Source organism: Bombina bombina, chromosome 8 (genome assembly GCF_027579735.1).
Source record: "Bombina bombina isolate aBomBom1 chromosome 8, aBomBom1.pri, whole genome shotgun sequence".
Lineage (NCBI taxonomy): Eukaryota > Metazoa > Chordata > Amphibia > Anura > Bombinatoridae > Bombina > Bombina bombina.
The window spans coordinates 264634338-264660397 of record NC_069506.1 but is presented as its reverse complement, the minus strand read 5'-3'; the positions used below and the strand labels follow the sequence as shown (position 1 = coordinate 264660397).

General features: G+C 38.4%; 1 protein-coding gene across 1 annotated transcript in view; it reads right to left on the bottom strand.

Annotated features, from left to right (window-relative positions):
- Nucleotides 1–26060, bottom strand: part of VSIG10L2 (V-set and immunoglobulin domain containing 10 like 2) — a 143084-nt gene that overhangs the window by 39342 nt on the left and 77682 nt on the right. Inside the window, exons 5-7 of the mRNA XM_053691133.1 lie at nucleotides 11997–12257; nucleotides 8747–8998; nucleotides 7241–7531 (exon numbers count right to left, since the gene is read on the bottom strand). Coding sequence (XP_053547108.1) covers nucleotides 7241–7531; nucleotides 8747–8998; nucleotides 11997–12257 — 804 coding nt within the window. The remainder of the gene's footprint in view (nucleotides 1–7240; nucleotides 7532–8746; nucleotides 8999–11996; nucleotides 12258–26060) is intronic.

The following is a 26060-nucleotide window of genomic DNA, read 5'->3' as shown; positions in this document are numbered from 1 at the left end:
ACACATGTTGTTAACAGACCAGGGACCAGGTATATAGCAAACCTGATCTGTCTCTGACAGTTATCATAACAGCTTAGCAAATCGTGACAAGCAATATTTGCAGATTATAGCAATACACAGCAATATTGGTACAATATATGGGGGATATATATTAACAGGACAATTTAACCCTTAGACACTAATTTAACCCAATATCAGTGATTCAGAATGCATTGTAATATACTATGATTTAATTTACCACCTGTTCAATGTCCTGGGCTAATTTCAGGAATTGTTAAGAGATATAAATATCTATTAATACAGGGATACTTCACATTGATCACTACCAATATAAACAGTAGTCCTGGTCATTTAGTTGGTACATTAATCCTGATAGAGATATATTTGTTCTGAATAATTACCACCCTGGGTTTATACCGCAACAATTGCAAGTTGTAAAAATTATTACTGTCACGAAATAATCAAATAGGAATGTCAGAGGAAATATTCATGCATGATGTATGATATTTAGACTATCCAAAAATACCAAATGTCAAACCAAGTACATGGTATATCACAAATACTGTATGCCATAATCATATACATTAACATAAGTGTTGTATCATACTAACTACCCATGCATGGTCTCTCATGTTAAACCACCCTGTAATCAACAATAGTGCCTGAACTAATTATTGTACTTGACCCTTGTGATACATAAACAAGGATCAACCATCTGATTGAGGAACCATAGATGTACTCTCAGTTTTCATTATTACAACTTCCTGATAAATTGCAAATTGCAAGGATTAATCGCTGCTAAGTCGGTGATCCAAACCCCTATTACCACTCTCTCCTCTTTTGAGCTAACACTATTCCTGTGTTTTTAATGTGTATTGTTATACATCTTTTTAAAGTTCCAATAAAAGTTATATTTTAAATTTTCCTGTACACCTGCCAATTGTAACCCAGTCGTATTCTACATTCAGGGAATTTGAGTGCTATAAATGTATACATTTTCTGAAGACTTTGATCTTCTTTTGTTCTCTCATTAACCGGTACACAGCACCAACGTTTGCATCACATTAGGAGGAACACATGTACGTTAATTTCCTCCAAGTTATTATTTAAATAACTATTACTACTAATTATATTCCCTATAACATCTCAGTAGTTCCATTGGGCCCCTTTTTCTCTTATCATATCTGGTGTAACAGTAGTGTACATTTAAAAAAAACAACACTTTTTTGACTGTGAAATAATAGCAGTCAGTTTCCTTCACACGTGTGCGTTTCAGTGCCTGCCTGCCAGGGCACAGTGTCACCCCAGTGCAACTCATATCTGGTGTAACAGTAGTGTACATTTAAAAAAAACAACACTTTTTTGACTGTGAAATAATAGCAGTCAGTTTCCTTCACACGTGTGCGTTTCAGTGCCTGCCAGGGCACAGTGTCACACCAGTGCAACTCATATCTGGTGTAACAGTAGTGTACATTAAAAAAACAACACTTTTTTGACTGTGAAATAATAGCAGTCAGTTTCCTTCACACGTGTGCGTTTCAGTGCCTGCCAGGGCACAGTGTCACACCAGTGCAACTCATATCTGGTGTAACAGTAGTGTACATTTAAAAAAAATATACGATTTTGACTGTAATAGATTGAATAGCAGTTAGTTGTCTGCAAGCGTGTGTGTCAGGCCTACAGCGTCTACTCTGCCAACTTCTGCCAGTGCACAGTGCCACTCATATCTGTTGTCACAGTAGCTTGCACGCATAGTACCACTAATCGGAAAAAAAAATGACAGGCAGAGGCAGGCCACCCCGCAGGGGCCGTCGTGGTGCTGTGATTCCCTTTGGCCCTAGAATAATGCCCAGGGTTCATAGGTCACATACCCTGAACTCGAACAGTTCTGAGGACATAGTTGATTGGCTAACACAGGACACCCAATCTTCTACAGCTTCCGCTCGGAACCTTGACGCACCATCCTCCTCCAGCTTAGCTTCGGGCACCTCTCAAGTTACCACTCGCCCGCCTGCCGCCACCACCAACACTAGCACCACAGCCGCTTCACTTGATCTATCAGAGGAGTTATTTACACATCAGTTGGAAGAAATGAGTGATAGTGATGCGCAACCATTATTGCCAGAGGATGTAGATAACAGGGATATGTCTCAGTCAGGCAGCATTACACACATGGACGTACGGTGTGATGATGATGATGTTGTACCCACTGCTGCTTCCTTTGCTGAGTTGTCAGATACAAGTGAAGCGGTCGATGATGACGATGAGTCCGTGGATGTCACGTGGGTGCACGCTAGAAGAGAAGAAGAACAGGGGGAAAGTTCAGATGGGGAGACAGAGAGGAGGAGGAGACGAGTTGGAAGCAGGGTGGAGGTCATCGCAAGGAGCTAGTGGCACAGTCAGACAGCATGCATCGGCACCCGGGGTCAGCCAGACAGCACGCCAATCAATGCATGCTGTTGCCACCACCAGAATGCCGTCATTGCAGAGCTCAGCAGTGTGGCATTTTTTTTGTGTGTCTGCCTCTGACAACAGCGATGCCATTTGCAACCTGTGCCAAAAGAAACGGAGTCGTTGGAAGTCCAACACCCACCTAGGTACAACTGCTTTGCGAAGGCACATGATCGCACATCACAAACGCCTATGGGATCAACACATGAGCACAAGCAGCACACAAACTCAAAGCCACCATCCTCCTCCTGGTCCAGCATCTTCAGCCACATCAACCACTGCTGTCCTCCTTGCCCCCTCTCAACCATCCGCCACTCCGTCTCTCGCCTTGAGCAGTTCCTGCTCATCTGCCCACAGTCAGGTGTCTGTCAAGGACATGTTTGAGCGTAAGAAGCCAATGTCACAAAGTCACCCCCTTGCCCGGCATCTGACAGCTGGCTTGTCTGAACTCTTAGCCCGCCAGCTTTTACCATACAAGCTGGTGGAGTCTGAGGCATTCAAAAAATTTGTAGCTATTGGGACACCGCAGTGGAAGGTACCCGGCCGAAATTTCTTTGCACAAAAGGCAATCCCCAACCTGTACTCGATTGTGCAAAAGGAAGTAATGGCATGTCTGGCACACAGTGTTGGGGCAAGGGTCCATCTGACCACTGATGCCTGGTCTGCAAAGCATGGTCAGGGCAGGTATATCACCTACACTGCGCATTGGGTAAACCTGATGACGGCTGCCAAGCATGGAATGCGTGGCTCTGCAGAGGAGTTGGTGACACCGCCACGACTTGCAGGCAGGCCTGCTGCCACCTCCTCTACTCCTCCTACTCCATCCTCTTCCATAACCTCCTCGGCTGAGTCCTCTTCTGCTGCTGCGTCTTGCTCCACATCAACGACACCCCCGCAGCTCCCCAGGTACTATTCCACATCCCGGATACGGCAGTGTCACGCCGTCTTGGGGTTGACTTGCCTGAAAGCAGAGAGTCACACCGGACCAGCACTCCTGTCCGCCCTGAACGCACAGGTGGATCAGTGGCTGACTCCGCACCAACTGGAGATCGGCAAAGTGGTTTGTGACAACGGAAGAAATTTGTTGGCGGCATTGAATTTGGGCAAGTTGACACATGTGCCGTGCATGGCACATGTGTGTAATCTGATCGTACAACACTTTGTGCATAAGTACCCAGGCTTACAGGACGTCCTGAAGCAGGCCAGGAAGGTGTGTGGCCATTTCAGGCGTTCCTACATGGCCATGGCGCACTTTTCAGATATCCAGCGGCGAAACAACCTGCCAGTAAGGCGCTTGATTTGCGACAGCCCGACACGTCGGAATTCAACACTCCTAATGTTCGACCGCCTGCTCCATCAAGAAAAAGCCATTAACGACTATTTGTATGACCGGGGTGCTAGGACAGCCTCTGCGGAGCTGGGAATTTTTTTGCCACGTTACTGGACGCTCATGCGCAATGCCTGTAGGCTCATGCGTCCTTTTGAGGAGGTGACAAACCTAGTCAGTCGCACCGAAGGCACCATCAGCGACATCATACCATTTGTTTTCTTCCTGGAGCGTGCCTTGCGAAGAGTGCTGGATCAGGCCGTAGATGAGCGTGAAGAGGAAGAGGAAAAGTTGTGGTCACCATCACCACCAGAAACAGCCTTATCAGCATCGCTTGCTGGACCTGCGGCAATGCTGGAAGAGGATTGTGAGGAAGAGGAGTCAGAGGAGGAATGTGGCTTTGAGGAGGAGGAGGAAGACCAACCACAACAGGCATCCCAGGGTGCTCGTTGTCACCTATCTGGTACCCGTGGTGTTGTACGTGGCTGGGGGGAAGAACATACCTTCAGTGAGATCACTGAGGACGAGGAACGGGACATGAGTAGCTCGGCATACAACCTTGTGCAAATGGGGTCTTTCATGCTGTCGTGCCTGTTGAGGGACCCTCATATAAAAAGGCTGAAGGAGAACGACCTGTACTGGGTGTCCACGCTACTAGACCCCCGGTATAAGCATAAAGTGCCTGAAATGTTACAGAATTACCGCAAGTCGGAAAGGATGCAGCAGTTCCAAAATAAATTAAAAAGTATGCTTTACACAGCGTATAAGGGTGATGTCACAGCACAACGGGAATCTAACAGGGGAAGAGGTGAAAGTAATCCTCCTCCTCCCACGACCACGCCGGCAAGGACAGGACGCTTTACAGACGTGTTGTTGATGGAGGACATGCAGAGCTTTTTAAGTCCTATGCATCGCCACAGCCCTTCGGGGTCCACCCTCAGAGAACGACTCGACCGACAGGTAGCAGACTACCTCGCCTTAACTATCGACACTCTGAGGAGCGATGAACCCCTTGACTACTGGGTGTGCAGGCTTGACCTGTGGCCTGAGCTATCCCAATTTGCGATAGAACTTCTGGCCTGCCCCGCTTCAAGTGTCCTGTCAGAAAGGACCTTCAGTGCAGCAGGAGGTATTGTCACTGAGAAGAGAAGTCGCCTAGGTCAAAAAAGTCTAGATTACCTCACCTTTATTAAGATGAATGAGGGATGGATCCCAAAGGGACTGACAGTGGGTGATACATTCGACTAAAAAAGGCCTGATGAGATGAGCTGCCTTGGGCTAAAAATGGTCCACACGCTGCTGTATTTTATCTCTGAATGCCGGATGACTTGCGTGACTTATCCACCACCAACTAGGGTTCAAGCCGCAATGTTTTAGGGCACTTTCTGCTTGGGAAAGAAACATCAACTTTTCTGGCCGCTGCTACAGCAGCGGCTGCAACAATACCTAATTTTTCAAGCATGTGTACATGCCTAATTTTTCTGGCCTCTGGTGCTGCACTGTGGCTTCAAAAACCAAACCAAAAAAAGGCACATAACAGGGATTAAACTGATAGGAAAAGTACTACTTAACACACCACTCCTATCTGGTGGCACATTAGATTGCACGCGCAGTGCCCCAAATTTGAAGTAGGAGGTCCGACCAAGCATCTTTTTCCATCTCCCGGTTCCTAAAATCGATGCCATATACACGTCCCCTGATAGGGGACGTAACAGGGATTAAACTGATAAGAATAGAACTACTTAACACATCACTCCTATCTGGTGGCACATTAGATTGCACGCGCAGTGACCCAAATTTGAAGTAGGAGGACCGACCAAGCATCTTTTTCCATCTCCCGGTTCCTAAAATCGATGCCATATACACGTCCCCTGATAGGGGACGTAACAGGGATTAAACTGATAAAAATAGTACTACTTAACACACCACTTCTATCTGGTGGCACATTAGATTGCACGCGCAGTGCCCCAAATTTGAAGTAGGAGGACCGACCAAGCATCTTTTTCCATCTCCCGGTTCCTAAAATCGATGCCATATACACGTCCCCTGATAGGGGACGTAACAGGGATTAAACTGATAGGAATAGTACTACTTTACACACCTTATAATAACGCAGAGAGAGGCAACGCAGAGAGAGGAGTCTGAAGAAGAAGAGTCAGAGGAGGAAGGTGGCTTTGAGGAGGTGGAAGACAAAACACAGCAGGCGTCCCAAGGGGCTTGTTGTCACCTTTCGGGGACCCTTGGTGTTGTACGTGGCTGGGTGGAGGAAGAGACCTTCAATGACATCAGTGAGGACAAGGAACGGGACATGGCTAGCTTGGTATCCAACCTTGTGCAAATGGGGAGTTTGCGGTTGTGCAAATGGACTGTTTGTGGTTGTTTGCGGTGCATTAAACGGGGAGTTTGGTCTGTCACTGTGAAGCGGGCGTAACCCTTACACTACCTGATCGATACAACATCATACCTGATGTTTTAAAGCACGTTATTCCAAACAATTTAGGAATCTTAGGTGATTTATGCCCTTTATGGATTAAAACCAGACTCTGCATCAACTATGTAATTTTCCATGGGAGTTTTGCCATGGATCCCCCTCCAGCATGCCACAGTCCAGGTGTTAGTCCCCTTGAAACAAGTTTTCCATCACTATTGTGGCCAGAAAGAGTGCCTGTGGGTTTTAAAATTCGCCTGCCTATTGAAGTCTATGGCGGTTCGCCCGGTTCTCCCGTTTGCGAACATTTGCGGAAGTTCGCGTTCGCTGTTCGCGAACTGAAAATTTTATGTTCGTGACATCACTAATTCCTATATATATCTGTGTGCATATATATATATATATATATATATATTACCAATAAAACATCAAATATATATATATATATATATATATATATGTATATATATATATATATCTATTTATGAATTAATAGAACATATTCTTCTATGTGAAGAACATTGGAATGTGAAATATTCATATTTCAAGTTCTATTAGCGCACATGAATAAACACAGTCAGGTTTGTGTGCGGGTATGGGCATTAGATTTTTTTGCAGTTTTCATGTTACATTGAAGTCTTTGGGAGAATACGTGGTTGGGATATACTAGATTCAACTTTTTGTGTGCGTCAGGTTTTCTTGCACTTTTTACTTTCAACTCATAATACAAGCACAACCAGATATGTGCAAAAAGCCTCTGTCTATCGATGTTAATGCTCAAGCGGGAGTGCTAAATAGCGCTCCACTCATAATCTTGCTCTAAGTGAAGGAAAGCTTTAGCCTTTTATAAATTACCCTATGTGGGCTTTTCCAGTGCCAGTGTTGACTATGGACACTAATATTGAGTTAACATATCAGGCGGCCATGCTTATTCCCTACAGTGGATTTTACAGTTAGTAGAATTACCCAGAATGCACATCTAATACAACATATTTCTCATATCTATGTTTACAATATTAAATCATTTTACTTACTTTGTACTTGAAGTTGAACTAATAGAGAAGAGTTCCCCACTGCATTAAGAGCCATGCATGTATACTTTCCAGAGTCGACATCCCACTCTCCTTCTCGGATAGTTAAATTGGACCATTGATTTTCTTTAAATATGCCATATTTTTGTGAATCTGGAATTATCTCCTTGCTCTTTTTGTCGTACCAAATCATTTCTGATTTTGGGTTTGCGTCTTTCAGGTAGCAGGTCAATTGAGCATCATTTCCTTCAAGTATGGAAACATCTTTTTCATATGTATCCAAGCTTGGAGCCTCTAGTTTAAGACATTAAGTGACACTCAAATCAAAATTAAACTTTCATGATTCAGATAGAGCATGCAATGTTAAGCAACTTTCCAATCCACTTCCATTAACAAAATGTGGACAGTCATTTTATATTTACACTTTTTGAGTCACCAGCTCCTACTGAGCATGAGCAAAAATTCACAGAATAGACGTATATGCATTTGTGATTGGTTGATGGCTGTCACATGATACAGTAGGAGTGGAAATATACTGTACATAGCTTTGAAATTTGTCAGAAAAAAACCTCATTTGAAGTTCAGACTAAGTTCTATTGCATTGTTTTTATCCTGCATTTGTTGATAATACAAATCTACTGTATTTACTGGTTCTTTAAAGATTTAATATCTCATTTATAGTCATGCCTCATTTTACAGAAAATTTTTAATGGAAACACTTTCCGCTAATTGAGTCAATTTTTGATGATCAACGGCCATAATAGGTTGTAAACAGTGTTATAGGGAACATAGTGATGGGGTTTATCAAGCTGGGCTATCTTTGATCCAGTTTTTTTCTATATTGAACACAAATTTCGGAAAGGTTGAAATTGAGTACTTAATTACAGTAAGAAATATATGTTTAATACAGCAGTTATGAAGCAGTGGTCTAAAGAACACTGCTCCATAACCCTGTCCGCCTGCTCTGAGCAGGCGGACAGGAATAGCCACAATTCAACCCGATTGAGTACGATTGGGTTAATTGACACCTCCCTGCTGGCGGCCCATTGGCCGCGAGTCTGCAGGGGGCGGCGTTGCACCATCAACTCTTGTGAGCTGCTGGTGCAATGCTGAATACGGAGAGCGTATTGCTCTCCGCATTCAGCGAGGTCTTGCGGACCTGATTTGCACTGTCGGATCAGTTCTGCAAGATCTTTGATACATAGGCCCCTATATATCAAAGGTCTTGTGGACCTGATCCGACAGTGCTCCAAGATCCAATACGCTCTCCGTATTCAGCATTGCACCAGCAGCTCACAAGAGTTGCTGGTGCAACGGCGCCCCCTGCAGACTCGCGGCCAATCGGCTGCCAGCAGGGGGTGTCAATCAACCCGATCGTACTCAATCGGGTTGAATTGTGGTGATTCTTTAGACCGCTGCTTCATAACTTCATAACTGCTTCGTAACTTCATAACAGAGCTTGATAAATGGGCCTCTATAATTAATAAAAAAAAGACTGGTTAATCTTACCAAGCTGGACATGGCATTCCTTTGGTTCTGTATTCATAGGATGAAGGGCTGTACAGGTAAACAGCTTGCCATTATATGTAGTATTGGACTTGAAAACATATATGTTGGAAGATTCCTTTGAGTCTCCAATCTGTTTATTGTTCCACTCAAGCATGACCTTTGGAACACCTCCTTGCCACTCACAAGTCAGCATGATAAACTCATTTTGCTTTGTAGCTACTGTAGAGCAGTTGGGACCACCTGAAGGAACTGCTAATGTAGACAAAATAGGTATAAAATAGTTCAACCATTCTCGCATGTGGTGCAGAATAGATTGTATGATATTAACTAAATCACTAAAATAACAGTGCTGAACACAAAGTTAAAGGGACAGTCTAGTCAAGATTAAACTTTCGTGATTCAGATAGGACATGTAATTTGCTTTGTTCTCTTGGTATTCTTTGTTGAAAGCTACACCTAGGCAGTCTCATATACTAATTCCTAAGCCCTTGAAGGCCACCTCTTATCTAAGTACATTTTATTAGCGTTTCTCAGCTAGACAGTACTAGTTCATGTGTGCCATATAGATAACATTGTGCTCACTGTCTTGGAGTTATTTATGAGTCAGTACTGGTTGGCTAAAATGCAAGTCTGTCAAAATGCACCAAGATAAAGTTTATTAATATAACAGTGTTGGCTATGCAAAACTGGGGAATGGGTAATAAAGGGATGATCTGTCTTTTTAAATAATAAACCTTTTCAAGTAGACATAGAAGTCTCTTTAAAGTAACATAGAAGTCTCTATAAAAAATTAGAAGGGCTTTTGTAAAGATTTCAATTTAAAAATATTCTGACATTCTTATGAAAGAGCAACATAAAAATGCGTTGACTCTTGCACTTCCTACTAATGTGCATTGGCTTATGGCCACTTCCTGTTAATGCCTGTTAGTTGATAGGTGCTTCCTGCTATATCGTCTCTGGGCATTAATAGAAAGTTTCTATCCATCTATGAGCATTAGTAAGGTGTACATATCAACTAATGAGCAGAAACAGCAAGTACCTTTGAGCCAATGAGCATTACGAGGAAGTACCTTTGAGCCAATGAGCATTACCAGGAAATATCTTTGAGCCAATGAGCAATAACAGGAAGTACCTTTGAGCCAATGAGCATTAACAGAAAGTACATACTAGCCGAGGGATGTTATTAGGAAGTGCAGAAATTATACTGGTATATTAGTTTAAATTTACATTAAAACATCTTTATCTTTATAGTTTTTAAGCAAAAATGTCTAAGTGCAGAAATGCTTCTCTTTCATATGGATAACAGAAATTTGTTGAGTATGGTTTCCCTTTAAAGGGACATAAAACAAGTTGGGATAGAGACAAAATATAAAAATACTGTATTTACTTTAATTTCTTTACCTGCAAATTTATACTGCAGTGCCTCGCCATTAACCCTTTCTTTTTAGTTTCTGATTTGTGAAGCTCTAACTCCCCCCGCATTTAGTTTCTGATTTGTGAAGCTCTAACTCCCCCTGCACACATTTCCTTCTATGGCTGTATCTATATCTATTGTTGTTTTGGTAGAATGCAAAAATGCACAGTGATTTTCTGCTGGAGCATGCCTAGAAGCTGTGAACTCAGTTGAAATACAATGCCTGTGTCTAAACAATGATATGGGGGGGGGGTGGAGTTATTTATCATGCACCCGTAAACGGGCAAATTTACCTGTTTGCTGGCGTGCAATAAATGAGCTCTCCACTTGTAATCTTAAAATGTCTCTCTATAAAAATGTAATAGTGTGGTTTGTGACACATAAAATATTAGATTTAGATTTGCACATTGTACCAATTTCTGTCTTTTCAAAGCTATTCTTTTTCTACAGATGCGAATAACTAATAAAAAATTATTTTAAAGGGACAGTAAAGTCAAAATTAAACTTGCATGTTTCAAATAGAGCTTATAATCTTAAACAACTTTCTAGTTGACTTCTACTACGTAATTTGATTTGTTCTGTTTGGATCCTTTGTTAAAGAGCACATTTAAGTAGGCTAAGGAGCGGAAATGCACTACTGGGAGCTAGCTGATGACTGAACATATATGGCTCTTGTCATTGGCTCACCCAATGTGTACAGCTAATTCCCAGTAGTGCATTGCTGCTCCTTCAACAAATGAATCCAAGAGTGTGAAATAAAATTGGACAATGGATGAAAATTGGAACGTTGTTTATAATTGTATGCTTTATCTGAATCATAATAGAAATACATTTGGGTTTAATGTCCCTTTAAAGGGACAGTCAACCACAGAATTTTTGTTGTTTAAAAAGATAGATAATCCCTTTATTACCCATTCCCCAGTTTTGCATAACCAACAGTTATAATATAATACATGTTTTACCTCTGTAATTACCTTGTATCTAAGCCTCTTAGCAAATCAGTGCTAACTCCTAGGTAACTTCACATGCGTGAGCACAATGCTATCTATATGACACACATGAACTAAGGCCCTCTAGTGGTGAAAAACTTTCAAAATGCATTCAGATAAGAGGTGGCCTTCAGGTCTAAGAAATTAGCATATGAGCCTATCTAGGTTTAGCTTTCAATTAAGAATACCAAGAGAACAAAGAAAAATTGGCGATAACAGTAAATGCCCTATTTGAATCATGAAAGTTTATTTTGGACTTGACTGTCTCTTTAAAGGGACACTGTACCCAAAATTTTTCTTTCGTGATTCAGATAGATCATGTAATTTTAAGCAACTTTATAATTTACTCCTATTATCAAATTTTCTTCATTCTCTTGGTATCTTTATTTGAAATGCAAGAATGTAAGTTTAGATGCCGGCCCATTTTTGGTGAGCAACCTGGGTTGTCCTTGCTGATTGGTGGATAAATTCATCCACCAATAAAAAAGTGCTGTCCAGAGTACTGAAACCAAAAAAAAGCTTAGATGCCTTCTTTTTCAAATAATGATAGCAAGAGAACGAAGAAAAATTGATAATAGGAGTAAATTAGAAAGTTGCTTAAAATTGCATGCTCTTTCTGAAATACAAAAGAAAAAATTTGAGTACAGTGTCCCTTTAACTACAAGCTTATAATGTTAACTTTTTCTATATATGAGAACATTGTATTAGACATTCTGTAATTTGTACATTTACTCTGTCACTTGTTTCTGTTTTAACAAGCTGTTTAATACATATAAGATATTTTTTTTAAAGTTCTGTTGCGCATAAGAAAAAAATAAAAAGTCATAATTTGATCATTATTACTTACATACTGTGGTTCTGCAGATCACATCTTGCTGGAGGCCTGGATGAGAGATAGCACATGTATAAGTGCTCCCATTCAGAATATCAACTCCTTTTAAAATCTTGGTTGCATTGGAATTTGTAACAATTTCATTTTCATCATTATTTGATTTCAACCATCGAAGCTGCGCCAGTGGAAGTCCCCCATCCCATGAACACCAGAGAGCTACTTCCTGGTAATTATTATGTGCTAAAGCTGTGCAGGAGGGTGATCCTTCTGGTAGATCTGCGTGTATGGAGGAGGGTAAAACGTTGCAGCAAGAGATATTAAAATATGCAATTATTTCAAAACCACTGACCTGAATTTCTGTGAATTAAAATGCAATTGTAATGAACCTTTTAAAAAAAACTGAACATGCAGCATTCTATTTTTAAATACTTTTTTATAACATATGTATATCATTATTGCTTGCTTCTTGTATTTACTAGTTTATTTAATCAAATTAGTGTCTTACAGTTACATATGATGTGTTCCTACTGGGCTTTAAGGATATAATATTTTTTTCGGGATCAGAGTGTCACCCAAAGTCTTTGTACAAATACATGTTTTGTTTTTGTTGAATTTTCATTGTCAAACCTATCAGTAATGGAGCTGCTCAATAGAGGGCCCTGGTGTATAATAATTTTGAGGATATACGACCCTGCAACCTGCACTAATAAAAGGCTCCCCTGCAATAGGATTGTACAAATTCTGCAAACACCTATGTACAGACTGGCTGCTATGGGCCTTGTTGCCAATGCACCTGCTTCACCAATGCTAGTTATAGAGCAATAATACTGTGCTTGATCCCCCAGGAAGATCATATTTACAGATGACACTCCCTGTTCACAGTTATCAATTTGACCTGGTGGAGTGTATTAAATTGTTTAGAAATAGCTCCTTTTTCTTTACTTTGGCGTTTGAAATTGCCTGTGATATCTCTACCTATACTAAATATTTAAATACTTACGTATCGGTTGTAGAAAAGTTATGTAAACAAAGCCAATACACTCCCAGTGGGGGAAAAGGGAGATAAAAAATAAAATGCTAATGTTCCATTGTTCTCTCTAAAGTATTGGGCGTTGGTATACAAGATCTGATTTCCCTGCAAGTTCAGCCCATTTAAATGGGTTGTGGTGGCAAAGAACGAAGTGAGATATTTAATTAATAAAAATAAATCTAAAGGAGCAATTTTCTATACATTTTATACTCAGCTGCTGGTATAACACGTTATTGAAAGCACATTAAGGGAAAACCAATTAACCTTTCATGATTCAGATAGAGCATGACGTTTTAAATAACTTTATAATTTAGTTCCATTATCAATGGTGCCCAGTCTTTTTATATGCACACATTTTGAGGCACCTGCACCTACTGAGCATGTTCAAGAGTTCACAGTGTATTTGAGTCTGTAATTGGCTGATGGTTGTTACGTAATACAGTGGGCAGGAAAATTAAAACAATATTTGAATTTTCTTTAGAATAATCTATTTATAACTTGAAATTCAGAGTAAGGACTGTTGCATTGTCTTTTTATTGTACATTTGCAGATTTTGCAAGTCCTTTAAAGTGATTGCAAACTTTAACGAAATAAAGGACAGTATTAAAAATACTTCTTAAAAACAGCGGCACTTTAATTCATTAAACTTTACAATTATGCTTATTTTTTTAAATTACCTTTGCATTATGATAAACATAACACTGATTCTCCACCTGCATCTCCTACTTTCTTTAGCAGATCGATGACGCATCCAGATTCCTCCAATCGTTGTGCGCCCCCTTTGGTGTCCAGCTCGTGGAGCAACTCAATGATTGGAGGAAGACGGATTCGTCAGTCATAGCTCTGCTAAAGACAGCAGGAGCTGCGGGGGGAGGATCAGCGTTATGTTTAACATAACACAAAGGTAAGTATTTTTAAAAATAAGTGTCATTGTAAAGTTTAATGACTTAGTTTACATTCTCTCACATTTTGATGTTATAGTGTTTGAAATAACTGTGTATAAACACTATACACTTTACCCTATTCTGATAGGAAATGGTGTGTAAAAGAACCACAAGTTGTATGTAATATCCCACCAAGGCCTCGCTTCCATTGAGTCGTAATTCAGTTTGCGTGCACTCGCAAACCGTTAAATATGCTGTCGAAAGCAATAGCGTTTAACGACTGTTTCCAATGGCGCGTTATACCTCAATATCGGCTGCCGGACTTCGGCTGCCGAAAAGATTTTCGCGTCCCATAGAAAGTAATAGAAGCCGTTAATCGATAAATTATACCAGGTTTCCATTGAAAGCGCTAACCGTTAATACACTGTCGGAGGCTGTCGATACATTGAGAAATATTACCCCCAGCTCAACTAGGTGTAAAGGAGGAAAAAAGAGCTTTTTGAGGCCTGTTTCTCATTGAAATAGCAAATCACAAAAATATTATGAGTGTTTCAATGTACAAATAACATTATATATGCTACATTTATTGGTCCTATGTATAGGAATATTTGCACCCATGTTGTCATAGAAATTTCAATATGTATGTGCATATAAAAATATATGCAAGCACCACAATTATGGAACGACCTCCCGCACACTTTCAAACCTTCCCCATGCCTAATATCCTTTAAGAGATCCCTCTCTACATATCTCAAAACAGAATGCACCTGTCATTGTTGATTATATATTTCCTACCGGTTCTATGTTAAATTTTTGTGCATATATGGTGTATTATAATTTTTTTTTATTTTATTGTACCCATTGTATCAATGCAATGTTTTGTGGACCCAGGACATACTTGAAAACCATAGAAATCTCAATGTATCTTTCCTGGTAAAATATTATAAAAATAAATAAAATATCTACCTATTCAAAATGAAACCTTTGCCCAGGGATGCTATATATAATCTCAATACATATAGAAAAATAATAAGGGATGCAAATTAAGAAAGGGGTGAGCTATATAGTCAAATGAAACCAAAAATATGGGATGTTAAAAAAAAAAAAATAGGATGGGCAAAATGTATATATAAAAAAACAAGTTATATAGTGAGGAAGGGAAGGGTAGTCAAAGGGGGGATGGGAAGTGGAATAAGGGGATTAATGAAAGGAGTAATAAAGGAAGATGGGGATATGGGGGTTAATGAAAAAAAAAATGTGAATGTGTTTGTATGAAATAAAAGTGTGTATGTGTGTGTGTGTGTATTTGTGTGTATAAACTAATGTGTGTTAATTAACTAATGTATGGATGTGTGTGTGTGTGTTCCTAATATTATATGAGGCCTACAATAAGAATATATGGAAATCAAATATCAAACTCTCCACTAACTCTCAAACAACTCTCAAAAACCCAAAACTCCTACCAACGCAACTAGCTCCCGTGTCTTTCTCTCTAGAGGCGATCACAGGTAAAGAGCGCAGGCGCAAACCGTTATTCTTATAGACAGAGGTCGGGTTACCATGGCAATGCACTTGTTATGGCGCGCTTTTCGACAAATCCGACATCGGTTGGCAACGCAAACTTACGTACGGCCGAAAAGAGCGACTGCGCGCAACACGCTAATCTTTTCAATGGAAACCTGGTACTAAAATGGAGCCGTAAATTACCTTTAGCTGTCGTCCGCTTCGGTAGCTTACGGCTCCATTTTTAACGACTCAATGGAAGCGAGGCCCAAGTGTGTAGAGTTTATTGCAAACAGTTATATATATATATTTACAGACTTGTAAGTAGGTTTTGAATTTTTACAAATGAGAGACACATTCTTGTTTACAGTTTGCTTTTTTATTTGTTTACTGAATAATCATAAATACATATCTACGTAAGAAAATAGTGGTAAAAAACATGCAAGATAAGCTCTTCATGGCTGGAGGTATAAGAAATAAATAATTCACTTTAGTGTATGTTTATAAAAATCTACTTCCAACATAATATAGTCTGCTCAAATACAATGTTGTCATTCAATTGCAGTAGATTTTTTGCATTTAAAAACGTAGTAGACATAGCTGATGATTTTTCAAATCCTGACATTTCAATCCATTAGAATGGTTATCATTTATATTAATTAAAGGGACAGTAAACACCTTGATATTTCAATATACAATGTTTAGTTATGCATAGTAAAACATATTTGCAATATATTTTCATTATTTATTTTGCTACCTTTTCATGTAATTTTTAGTTCTTAGTGCTAAAAATATACCCTACAGACTTCTCACGGCTAACCTTGCTACACATTTCCCCCTAATTGGCTCCAGCAGATAACAACTGCAAAATAATGTACTTTATACTAAATAATGGCCATGAATAGCCTTCTAAGCTGCAAACTCAAGATAGGCTCTTCAACCGTGAGTGGAGTTTGGCTATTGGAGAACAATTGCAGCAAACAAAATGTTAATTGCTTTGAAAAGTTTGGCTGATTATTATTATTATTATTATTATTATGTCTTTTAATAACAACGTGTTTTCTCTCCATTTGTTCCACATGAATGACAAATCCAATATAGGCAGAACATCACATTTTTCTTACAATCAGTTTGGGTAACAAATAATAAACTCAGGATCTGCAGACCATCACACAAGTAACATGTAACTGACCACTGCTAAAATAAAACAATATTGATAATGACAAACCAATGTGTTTGAATGCAGTTTTTTTCACTTCCAGGTACATAAGTCATTTTAATGTATGCATACTATATACTGGCAATTAAGCACTGCATTGAAAATATATACTTACAAAATAATTATAAAAGTAATTAATAGTTTGAAGCAAAATCCGCATTGTTTTTTTAAGGGACATATCTCCATTGCTGTAGTCAGCCAGGGACAGGTGCAAATTAGTTCCTCCGCTGATCAAGCAATCACTTTATAGCACGCACATCACTTTATAGCAGGCACATCACTTTATAGCATACACAGCACTTTATAACACGTACATCACTTTATAGCATGCACAGCACATTATAGCACGCACATCACTTTATAGCATGCACAGCACTTTATAGCACGCACATCACTTTATAGCATGCACATCACTTTATAGCACGCACAGCACTTTATAGCACGCACATCACTTTATAGCATACACATCACTTTATAACACGTACATCACTTTATAGCATGCACATCACTTTATAGCACGCACATCACTTTATAGCATACACATCACTTTATAGCATACACAGCACTTTATAACACGTACATCACTTTATAGCATGCACATCACTTTATAGCACGCACAGCACTTTATAGCACGCACATCACTTTATAGCATACACAGCACTTTATAACACGTACATCACTTTATAGCATGCACATCACTTTATAGCACGCACATCACTTTATAGCATACACATCACTTTATAGCATACACAGCACTTTATAACACGTACATCACTTTATAGCACGCACATCACTTTATAGCATACACAGAACTTTATAACACGTACATCACTTTATAGCATGCACAGCACATTATAGCACGCACATCACTTTATAGCATGCACAGCACTTTATAGCACGCACATCACTTTATAGCATGCACATCACTTTATAGCACGCACATCACTTTATAGCACGCACTTCACTTTATAGCATACACAGCACTTTATAACACGTACATCACTTTATAGCATGCACATCACTTTATAGCACGCACAGCACTTTATAGCACGCACATCACTTTATAGCATACACAGCACTTTATAACACGTACATCACTTTATAGCATGCACATCACTTTATAGCACGCACATCACTTTATAGCACGCACATCACTTTATAGCATACACAGCACTTTATAGCACGTACATCACTTTATAGCATGCACATCACTTTATAGCATACACAGAACTTTATAACACGTACATCACTTTATAGCATGCACAGCACATTATAGCACGCACATCACTTTATAGCATGCACAGCACTTTATAGCACGCACATCACTTTATAGCACGCACAGCACTTTATAGCACGCACATCACTTTATAGCATACACAGCACTTTATAACACGTACATCACTTTATAGCATGCACATCACTTTATAGCATACACATCACTTACTTTATAGCATACACAGCACTTTATAACACGTACATCACTTTATAGCATGCACATCACTTTATAGCACGCACAGCACTTTATAGCACGCACATCACTTTATAGCATACACAGCACTTTATAACACGTACATCACTTTATAGCATGCACATCACTTTATAGCACGCACATCACTTTATAGCATACACATCACTTTATAGCATACACAGCACTTTATAACACGTACATCACTTTATAGCACGCACATCACTTTATAGCATACACAGAACTTTATAACACGTACATCACTTTATAGCATGCACAGCACATTATAGCAAGCACATCACTTTATAGCATGCACAGCACTTTATAGCACGCACATCACTTTATAGCATGCACATCACTTTATAGCACGCACATCACTTTATAGCACGCACTTCACTTTATAGCATACACAGCACTTTATAACACGTACATCACTTTATAGCATGCACATCACTTTATAGCACGCACAGCACTTTATAGCACGCACATCACTTTATAGCATACACAGCACTTTATAACACGTACATCACTTTATAGCATGCACATCACTTTATAGCACGCACATCACTTTATAGCACGCACATCACTTAGCATACACAGCACTTTATAGCACGCACATCACTTTATAGCACGCACATCACTTTATAGCATACACAGCACTTTATAACACGTACATCACTTTATAGCATGCACATCACTTTATAGCACGCACAGCACTTTATAGCATGCACATCACTTTATAGCATACACAGAACTTTATAACACGTACATCACTTTATAGCATGCACAGCACATTATAGCACGCACATCACTTTATAGCATGCACAGCACTTTATAACACGTACATCACTTTATAGCATGCACATCACTTTATAGCACGCACAGCACTTTATAGCACGCACATCACTTTATAGCATACACAGCACTTTATAACACGTACATCACTTTATAGCATGCACATCACTTTATAGCACGCACATCACTTTATAGCATGCACATCACTTTATAGCATACACAGCACTTTATAGCACGTACATCACTTTATAGCATGCACATCACTTTATAGCATACACAGCACTTTATAACACGTACATCACTTTATAGCATGCACAGCACATTATAGCACGCACATCACTTTATAGCATGCACAGCACTTTATAGCACGCACATAACTTTATAGCATGCACATCACTTTATAGCACGCACATCACTTTATAGCACGCACATCACTTTATAGCATACACAGCACTTTATAACACGTACATCACTTTATAGCATGCACATCACTTTATAGCACGCACATCACTTTATAGCACGCACATCACTTTGTAGCATACACAGCACTTTATAACACGTACATCACTTTATAGCATGCACATCACTTTATAGCACGCACATCACTTTATAGCACGCACATCACTTTATAGCATACACAGCACTTTATAGCACGTACATCACTTTATAGCACGCACATCACTTTATAGCATACACAGCACTTTATAACACGTACATCACTTTATAGCATGCACATCACTTTATAGCACGCACATCACTTTATAGCACGCACATCACTTTATAGCACGCACATCACTATATAGCACGCACAGCACTTTATAGCACGCACATCACTTTATAGCACGCACATCACTTTATAGCATACACAGCACTTTATAACACGTACATCACTTTATAGCATGCACATCACTTTATAGCACGCACATCACTTTATAGCATACACAGCACTTTATAGCACGTACATCACTTTATAGCACGCACATCACTTTATAGCACGCACATCACTTTATAGCACGCACATCACTTTATAACACTTTATAGCACGCACATCACTTTATAACACGTACATCACTTTATAGCATACACAGAACTTTATAACACGTACATCACTTTATAGCATGCACATCACTTTATAGCATGCACATCACTTTATAGCACGCACATCACTTTATAGCACGCACATCACTTTATAACACTTTATAGCACGCACATCACTTTATAACACGTACGTCACTTTATAGCATACACAGAACTTTATAACACGTACATCACTTTATAGCATGCACATCACTTTATAGCATACACATCACTTTATAGCATGCACATCACTTTATAACACGTACATCACTTTATAGCATACACAGAACTTTATAGCACGCACATCACTTTATAGCATGCACATCACTTTATAGCACACACAGCACTTTATAACACGTACATCACTTTATAGCACGCACATCACTTTATAGCACGCACATCACTTTATAGCACGGACATCACTTTATAACACTTTATAGCACGCACAGCACTTTATAGCACGCACATCACTTTATAACACTTTATAGCACGCACAGCACTTTATAGCACGCACATCACTTTATAGCACGCACAGCACTTTATAGCACGCACATCACTTTATAACACTTTATAGCACGCACAGCACTTTATAGCACGCACAGCACTTTATAGCACGCACAGCACTTTATAGCACGCACATCACTTTATAGCACGCACAGCACTTTATAGCACGCACAGCACTTTATAGCACGCACAGCACTTTATAGCACGCACAGCACTTTATAGCACGCACATCACTTTATAGCACGCACAGCACTTTATAACACGCACAGCACTTTATAGCATGCCCAGCACTTTATAGCACGCACATCACTTTATAGCACGCACAGCACTTTATAGCACGCACATCACTTTATAGCATGCACAGCACTTTATAGCACGCACATCACTTTATAGCACGCACATCACTTTATAGCATGCACATCACTTTATAGCACGCACAGCACTTTATAGCATGCACATCACTTTATAGCATGCACATCACTTTATAGCATGCACATCACTTTATAGCACGCACATCACTTTATAGCATGCACATCACTTTTTTTAGCATGCACATCACTTTATAGCAAGCACATCACTTTATAGCACGCACAGCACTTTATAGCACGCACAGCACTTTATAGCACGCACAGCACTTTATAGCAGGCACAGCACTTTATAGCACGCACAGCACTTTATAGCACGTACAGCACTTTATAGCATTAACATCACTTTATAGCACGCACAGCACTTTATAGCACGCACAGCACTTTATAGCACGCACATCACTTTATAGCACGCACAGCACTTTATAGCACGCACAGCACTTTATAGCATGCACAGCACATTATAGCACGCACATCACTTTATAGCATGCACAGCACTTTATAGCATGCACATCACTTTATAGCACGCACAGCACTTTATAGCACGCACAGCACTTTATAGCACGCACAGCACTTTATAGCACGCACAGCACTTTATAGCATGCAGCAGGCTCACAGATTAGAAATCTGTAAGATCCACTACAGCATTTAAGGGGGACAAGCAACAGTCGGCATATTTAAAAAGTGTTAAAGAAATAATATTGCAAAAGTATTTTTTTAAAATTTTACTATGTATAAAAAAAAATTTGTGCCATTTTACAAGTGGCACGGTATTTAGCGCTTTTACATGGGCAAACACCACTAGAAGTACATTTTTAACGTGCTCAGGTTAGCGCACATATTACAAGTTGAAAGTGAATTGTTTGTTTGCATGTGAGCGAAAAACAGACACGCACTAACTAACAGGACTTCAGATATCATGGCCGGGTTAACTTCATCTTCTCCCCATAGACTTTAATGGAGCACGCTTTAAAAAATAGACCTAATACTTATAGCTTGAGCACTATCCCGACACCGAGTTAGACCTACAGCGCGAACCCCGAAGGCAGTTGTGCTTATTTTACATTACTATTTTCTTCACATAGAAGAAAATCTTTTTTATTTTTAAATATATATATATATATATATATATATATATATATATATATATATATATATATATTTATTTATTTATTTAAAAATGCTTAGAAAAAAGTGGAAAAGGCTCCAAAGTGTGTGTGTATATTATATATATATGTGTGTGTGTGTGTGTGTGTGTTTATACACGAGTATATATGTGTTTAAATGTGTATATATGTTTGTATATACATATATAAATACATATATAAACATGTATATACACACACACACATATATATATATATATTATAGCCCTTTCCATTGTAATACCTTGTCATATACCATATACCTCCTTTCAACCCTTATATAATTTTATAATTAATATTTACATGAATATTTTTATCAGATAGTGCATATATGAGTGGAACACATTTTAATTTATTTATGATGTGTTTGGTGTACATTTTTGTAACTCTTACACTTTACTCTAGGGGGCATATGTGTCAAGCTCCGAATGGAGCTTGATGCCCCGTGTTTCTGGCGAGCCTGCAGACTCGCCAGAAACAGCAGTTATGAAGCAGCGGTCACAAAGACCGCTGCTCCATAACCTGTCCGCCTGCTCTGAGCAGGTGGACAGACATCGCAGGAAATCAACCCGATCGAGTACGATCGGGTTGATTGACATCCCCTGCTGGTGGCCTATTGGCCGCGAGTCTGCAGGGGGCGGCGTTGCACCAGCAGCTCTTGTGAGCTGCTGGTGCAATGCTGAATACGGCGAGCGTATTGCTCGCCGTATTCAGCGAGGTCTGGCGGACCTGATCCGCAGTGTCGGATCAGGTCCGCCAGACCTTGATAAATATGCCCCTAGGTCTTAACCCCGACGTGTACTAAATTTGTTTGCACTCAAACAAACGTGTTTACTTTAAACTTGTAATATGCATGCAAGTTTGCGTGGTCACGATATTTCTTATCGAGACTTGAGCTAACAATTACACCCCACTTGTAATCTGGCCCTTTATAAGTAATACTAAGTTTAATGTCCCTTTAAAGTGAGTATATATATATATAATACACTCCATCCTTTTTTAGTGAGCAATGAAACATAAAACTACATTTTTCAAACTTAAACTACAGGAAAACCAGGCAAAATAAATAACACATTGTAATGTATAAATAAACATTCTATGGATAATTACATTTTGTTTAACATTAATTCATGTATTTTCTTTAATAAAATGTACTAAGGGTTACAATAAAATGTAAATTACACAACCTAAAAAATGATCCATAAATCTAAGAAAACTAATGATTATACTTTACAGAGGTCCAAAGATCTAAAGATTTCTCTGCTCAAGCAAGATCTATGAAGTCTCGTCAGTATGGTGAGGCCCCTCAAAGAATTTAAGAAACACAAATTTTAGCATGAGATATATTTATCTACTTATAAATTGCTCTGTATGTAAAGGAGATACATTATAAGGGTAAAAAAAAATCCTAAAATTTGTGTCTGATTTCTCACCATGGCGGCGAGTATTTGATAATTGGGCCTCGCTGGCATGAAGAGAAATCACACAAAATCTTTTTAGACCTTATACAGGTACAAATCCCCAAATCCGAAATTCCAAAATCCAAACTTATTCTGAAATCCAAACTTTTTAATTAATATTTTTTATAAATTAAATGATAAATAAAATTACTATTTTTCCCACCTGTAAGTTACAATATTATCTGCCTGTGTCTGTTTTTTTTTTGTGTGTGTTCCAAAATGCAAATAATTGTTTACGTTTATTTAAAACAACAAATATTACCTTTCTGATATACTGTACTATCTTTCTGAGGGTACCATGTATATAAATGTATTAAAACTGATATAAAACTATACATGTATAAGCTGTATAATGACATTTGAATATTGCCTAATAACATAACATATTGTTGTTTACACTTGGTCCCATCCCCTTTCCAAACTGTATATATATGTACAGGGGAGGAAACATATAACTATGGTCTACTAGTCAGGGGTTAAAAGCTACTAGCCCAAAGGAAAAAGTTACTAGTCCACTCAATGTTAAAGATAGGATAAAGTCATCAACTGCAATTTCTAAGTTGTCCATGACTAATGAACTACTGGAAATTTCAAGCCCTATATATATATATATATATATATATATATATATATATATATATATATATATATATATATATATATATATATATATATATATATATATATATATATATATAATATTTATATTTAATAATTAAATATGAGAAACTCACAAATGACAGTCATGTCATGATATCATGCCAGCAAGAGCCATGAAATAATTTCTGAGATTCACATACAAAATTCACATCTAGGGGCTACAAACAACTCAAGAGGATTTATATACTGTACAAGGCACAGATATACACACACATTGATAAGCACATATATTTGTAGTATTACATTGGGCTCTGAAGGGGTTAACTCAAGAAGATATTGCAGAGCCTGCACCTCCTTAGACAGAGGGAAGCAGATGCCATGCTGACGGCAACATATTAACATAATTACTGATGTGTATATATATATATATGTTTCCTGTTTGTCCCATCATGTCAGCTCATCAGCACACTAGATCACATCAGTAAATAGCTTTATTCCCTATTCATTTCTGTAACTTGCTGTTGTAAATATTATATTACCCTGTACTCATGTCATTGCATTTTATAAACTATAATATTATTTATAAATAATAATGAGTATATTTTTACTAAACCACATTTATTTCTTTTTGTTATCTAAACACAATTTTTTATCACCTAAGTTATTTAATTAAATATGATTTTAGGTGAACCTACACAATATGTTTTTCTTTGGTACCAGAGAAAGACAATTTTTTGTTTGGTAGAGCTCAGCTGCACGTACATTGCAAACGTTGTTATCAATTATTCTAAATATGAATGGTAAATAATTCTACATAGTTTCTCCTTAATGCAACACTCACAATATAAAATACACTGTATCTTTATAAAAGAAACTAGCAAATCATATTACAATCACATCAGATGTTTCTTCTAAAACAATGTTTGCTTCTGTAGAACATTTTTCCTACACAGAATTTGCAACAAGCAGACAGACACTCGTGCAATCATTAGATTTGTTTGTAATTATTCTAAAATAGCTATATACTATGTATCTGTTTTTTGCATAATCTAAGAATTTTAAGACCAATATTTAACATAAATGTTTTACTAGAGAGCTTGCCTGCAAAAAAAACCCCATATTTTTTTACTTTGGAAATAAACATCCTTTGTTGAAGGCGCAGCTGTGTGCTACTGGGAGCTAGCTGAACATATAGGGTGAGACAATGACAAGAGGTTTATATATGCAGCCACTAATCAGCATCTAGCTCTTAGTAGTGCATTGCTGCTCATTGCGCATACCTAGGTATGCTTTTCAACAAATGATAACAAGAGAATGAGGCAAATTAGATAATAGAAGCAAAATGGTAAATTGTTGAAAATTGCATGCTCTATCTAAATCATGAAAATAAATGGGTTTCATGTCATTTTAAGGAGTACTAAATAGAATCTGTATTTGCTTTCATTTTATTTTACTTTTTTATTTTTAGCTTTCGTCATTTAAGGCATTTTGCCTTTATTTCTGCCTAGTTTAAGTTAAATCTGTTTACTAGTGGCTGCAAGAATGACAAATGATTTCTGAGATCTCCATACAGGTGACAAAAAAAAAAAATCCCGTTATATTTAGTTCAAAATCTATTGAAAAGATTTACTTCAAATTTTTCAACACAATAATGTTCAATCTGATGTCTCAGTAACGTTTAATCTGATCTCAGAAAACTGTTGTTGCACTCAGGAGTTACAAGAATAAGTCTATTGTACTTGGGCTTGTTTTCTATTAGGAAATCATACACTGCCGATACAAACATTTGGAGGAACTTCTTTATAAGAAAAAGGTCAGCCATGACTTTCTCCTGCAGGTGAAACAAAACATCTGAATTAGTCATTTTAAAAAAAAGTCAAGAAAGCAGCTGCGACCATATGCAATTGTCAGCCCTGGAAAACTGAACATACTCTTAAAGGACCATTAAATATAATAGATTTGCATAATCCATATAGGCATTATAAAAAAGCAATGCAAAAGCACTTTGAATTTCACATGAGAATTAGATTTT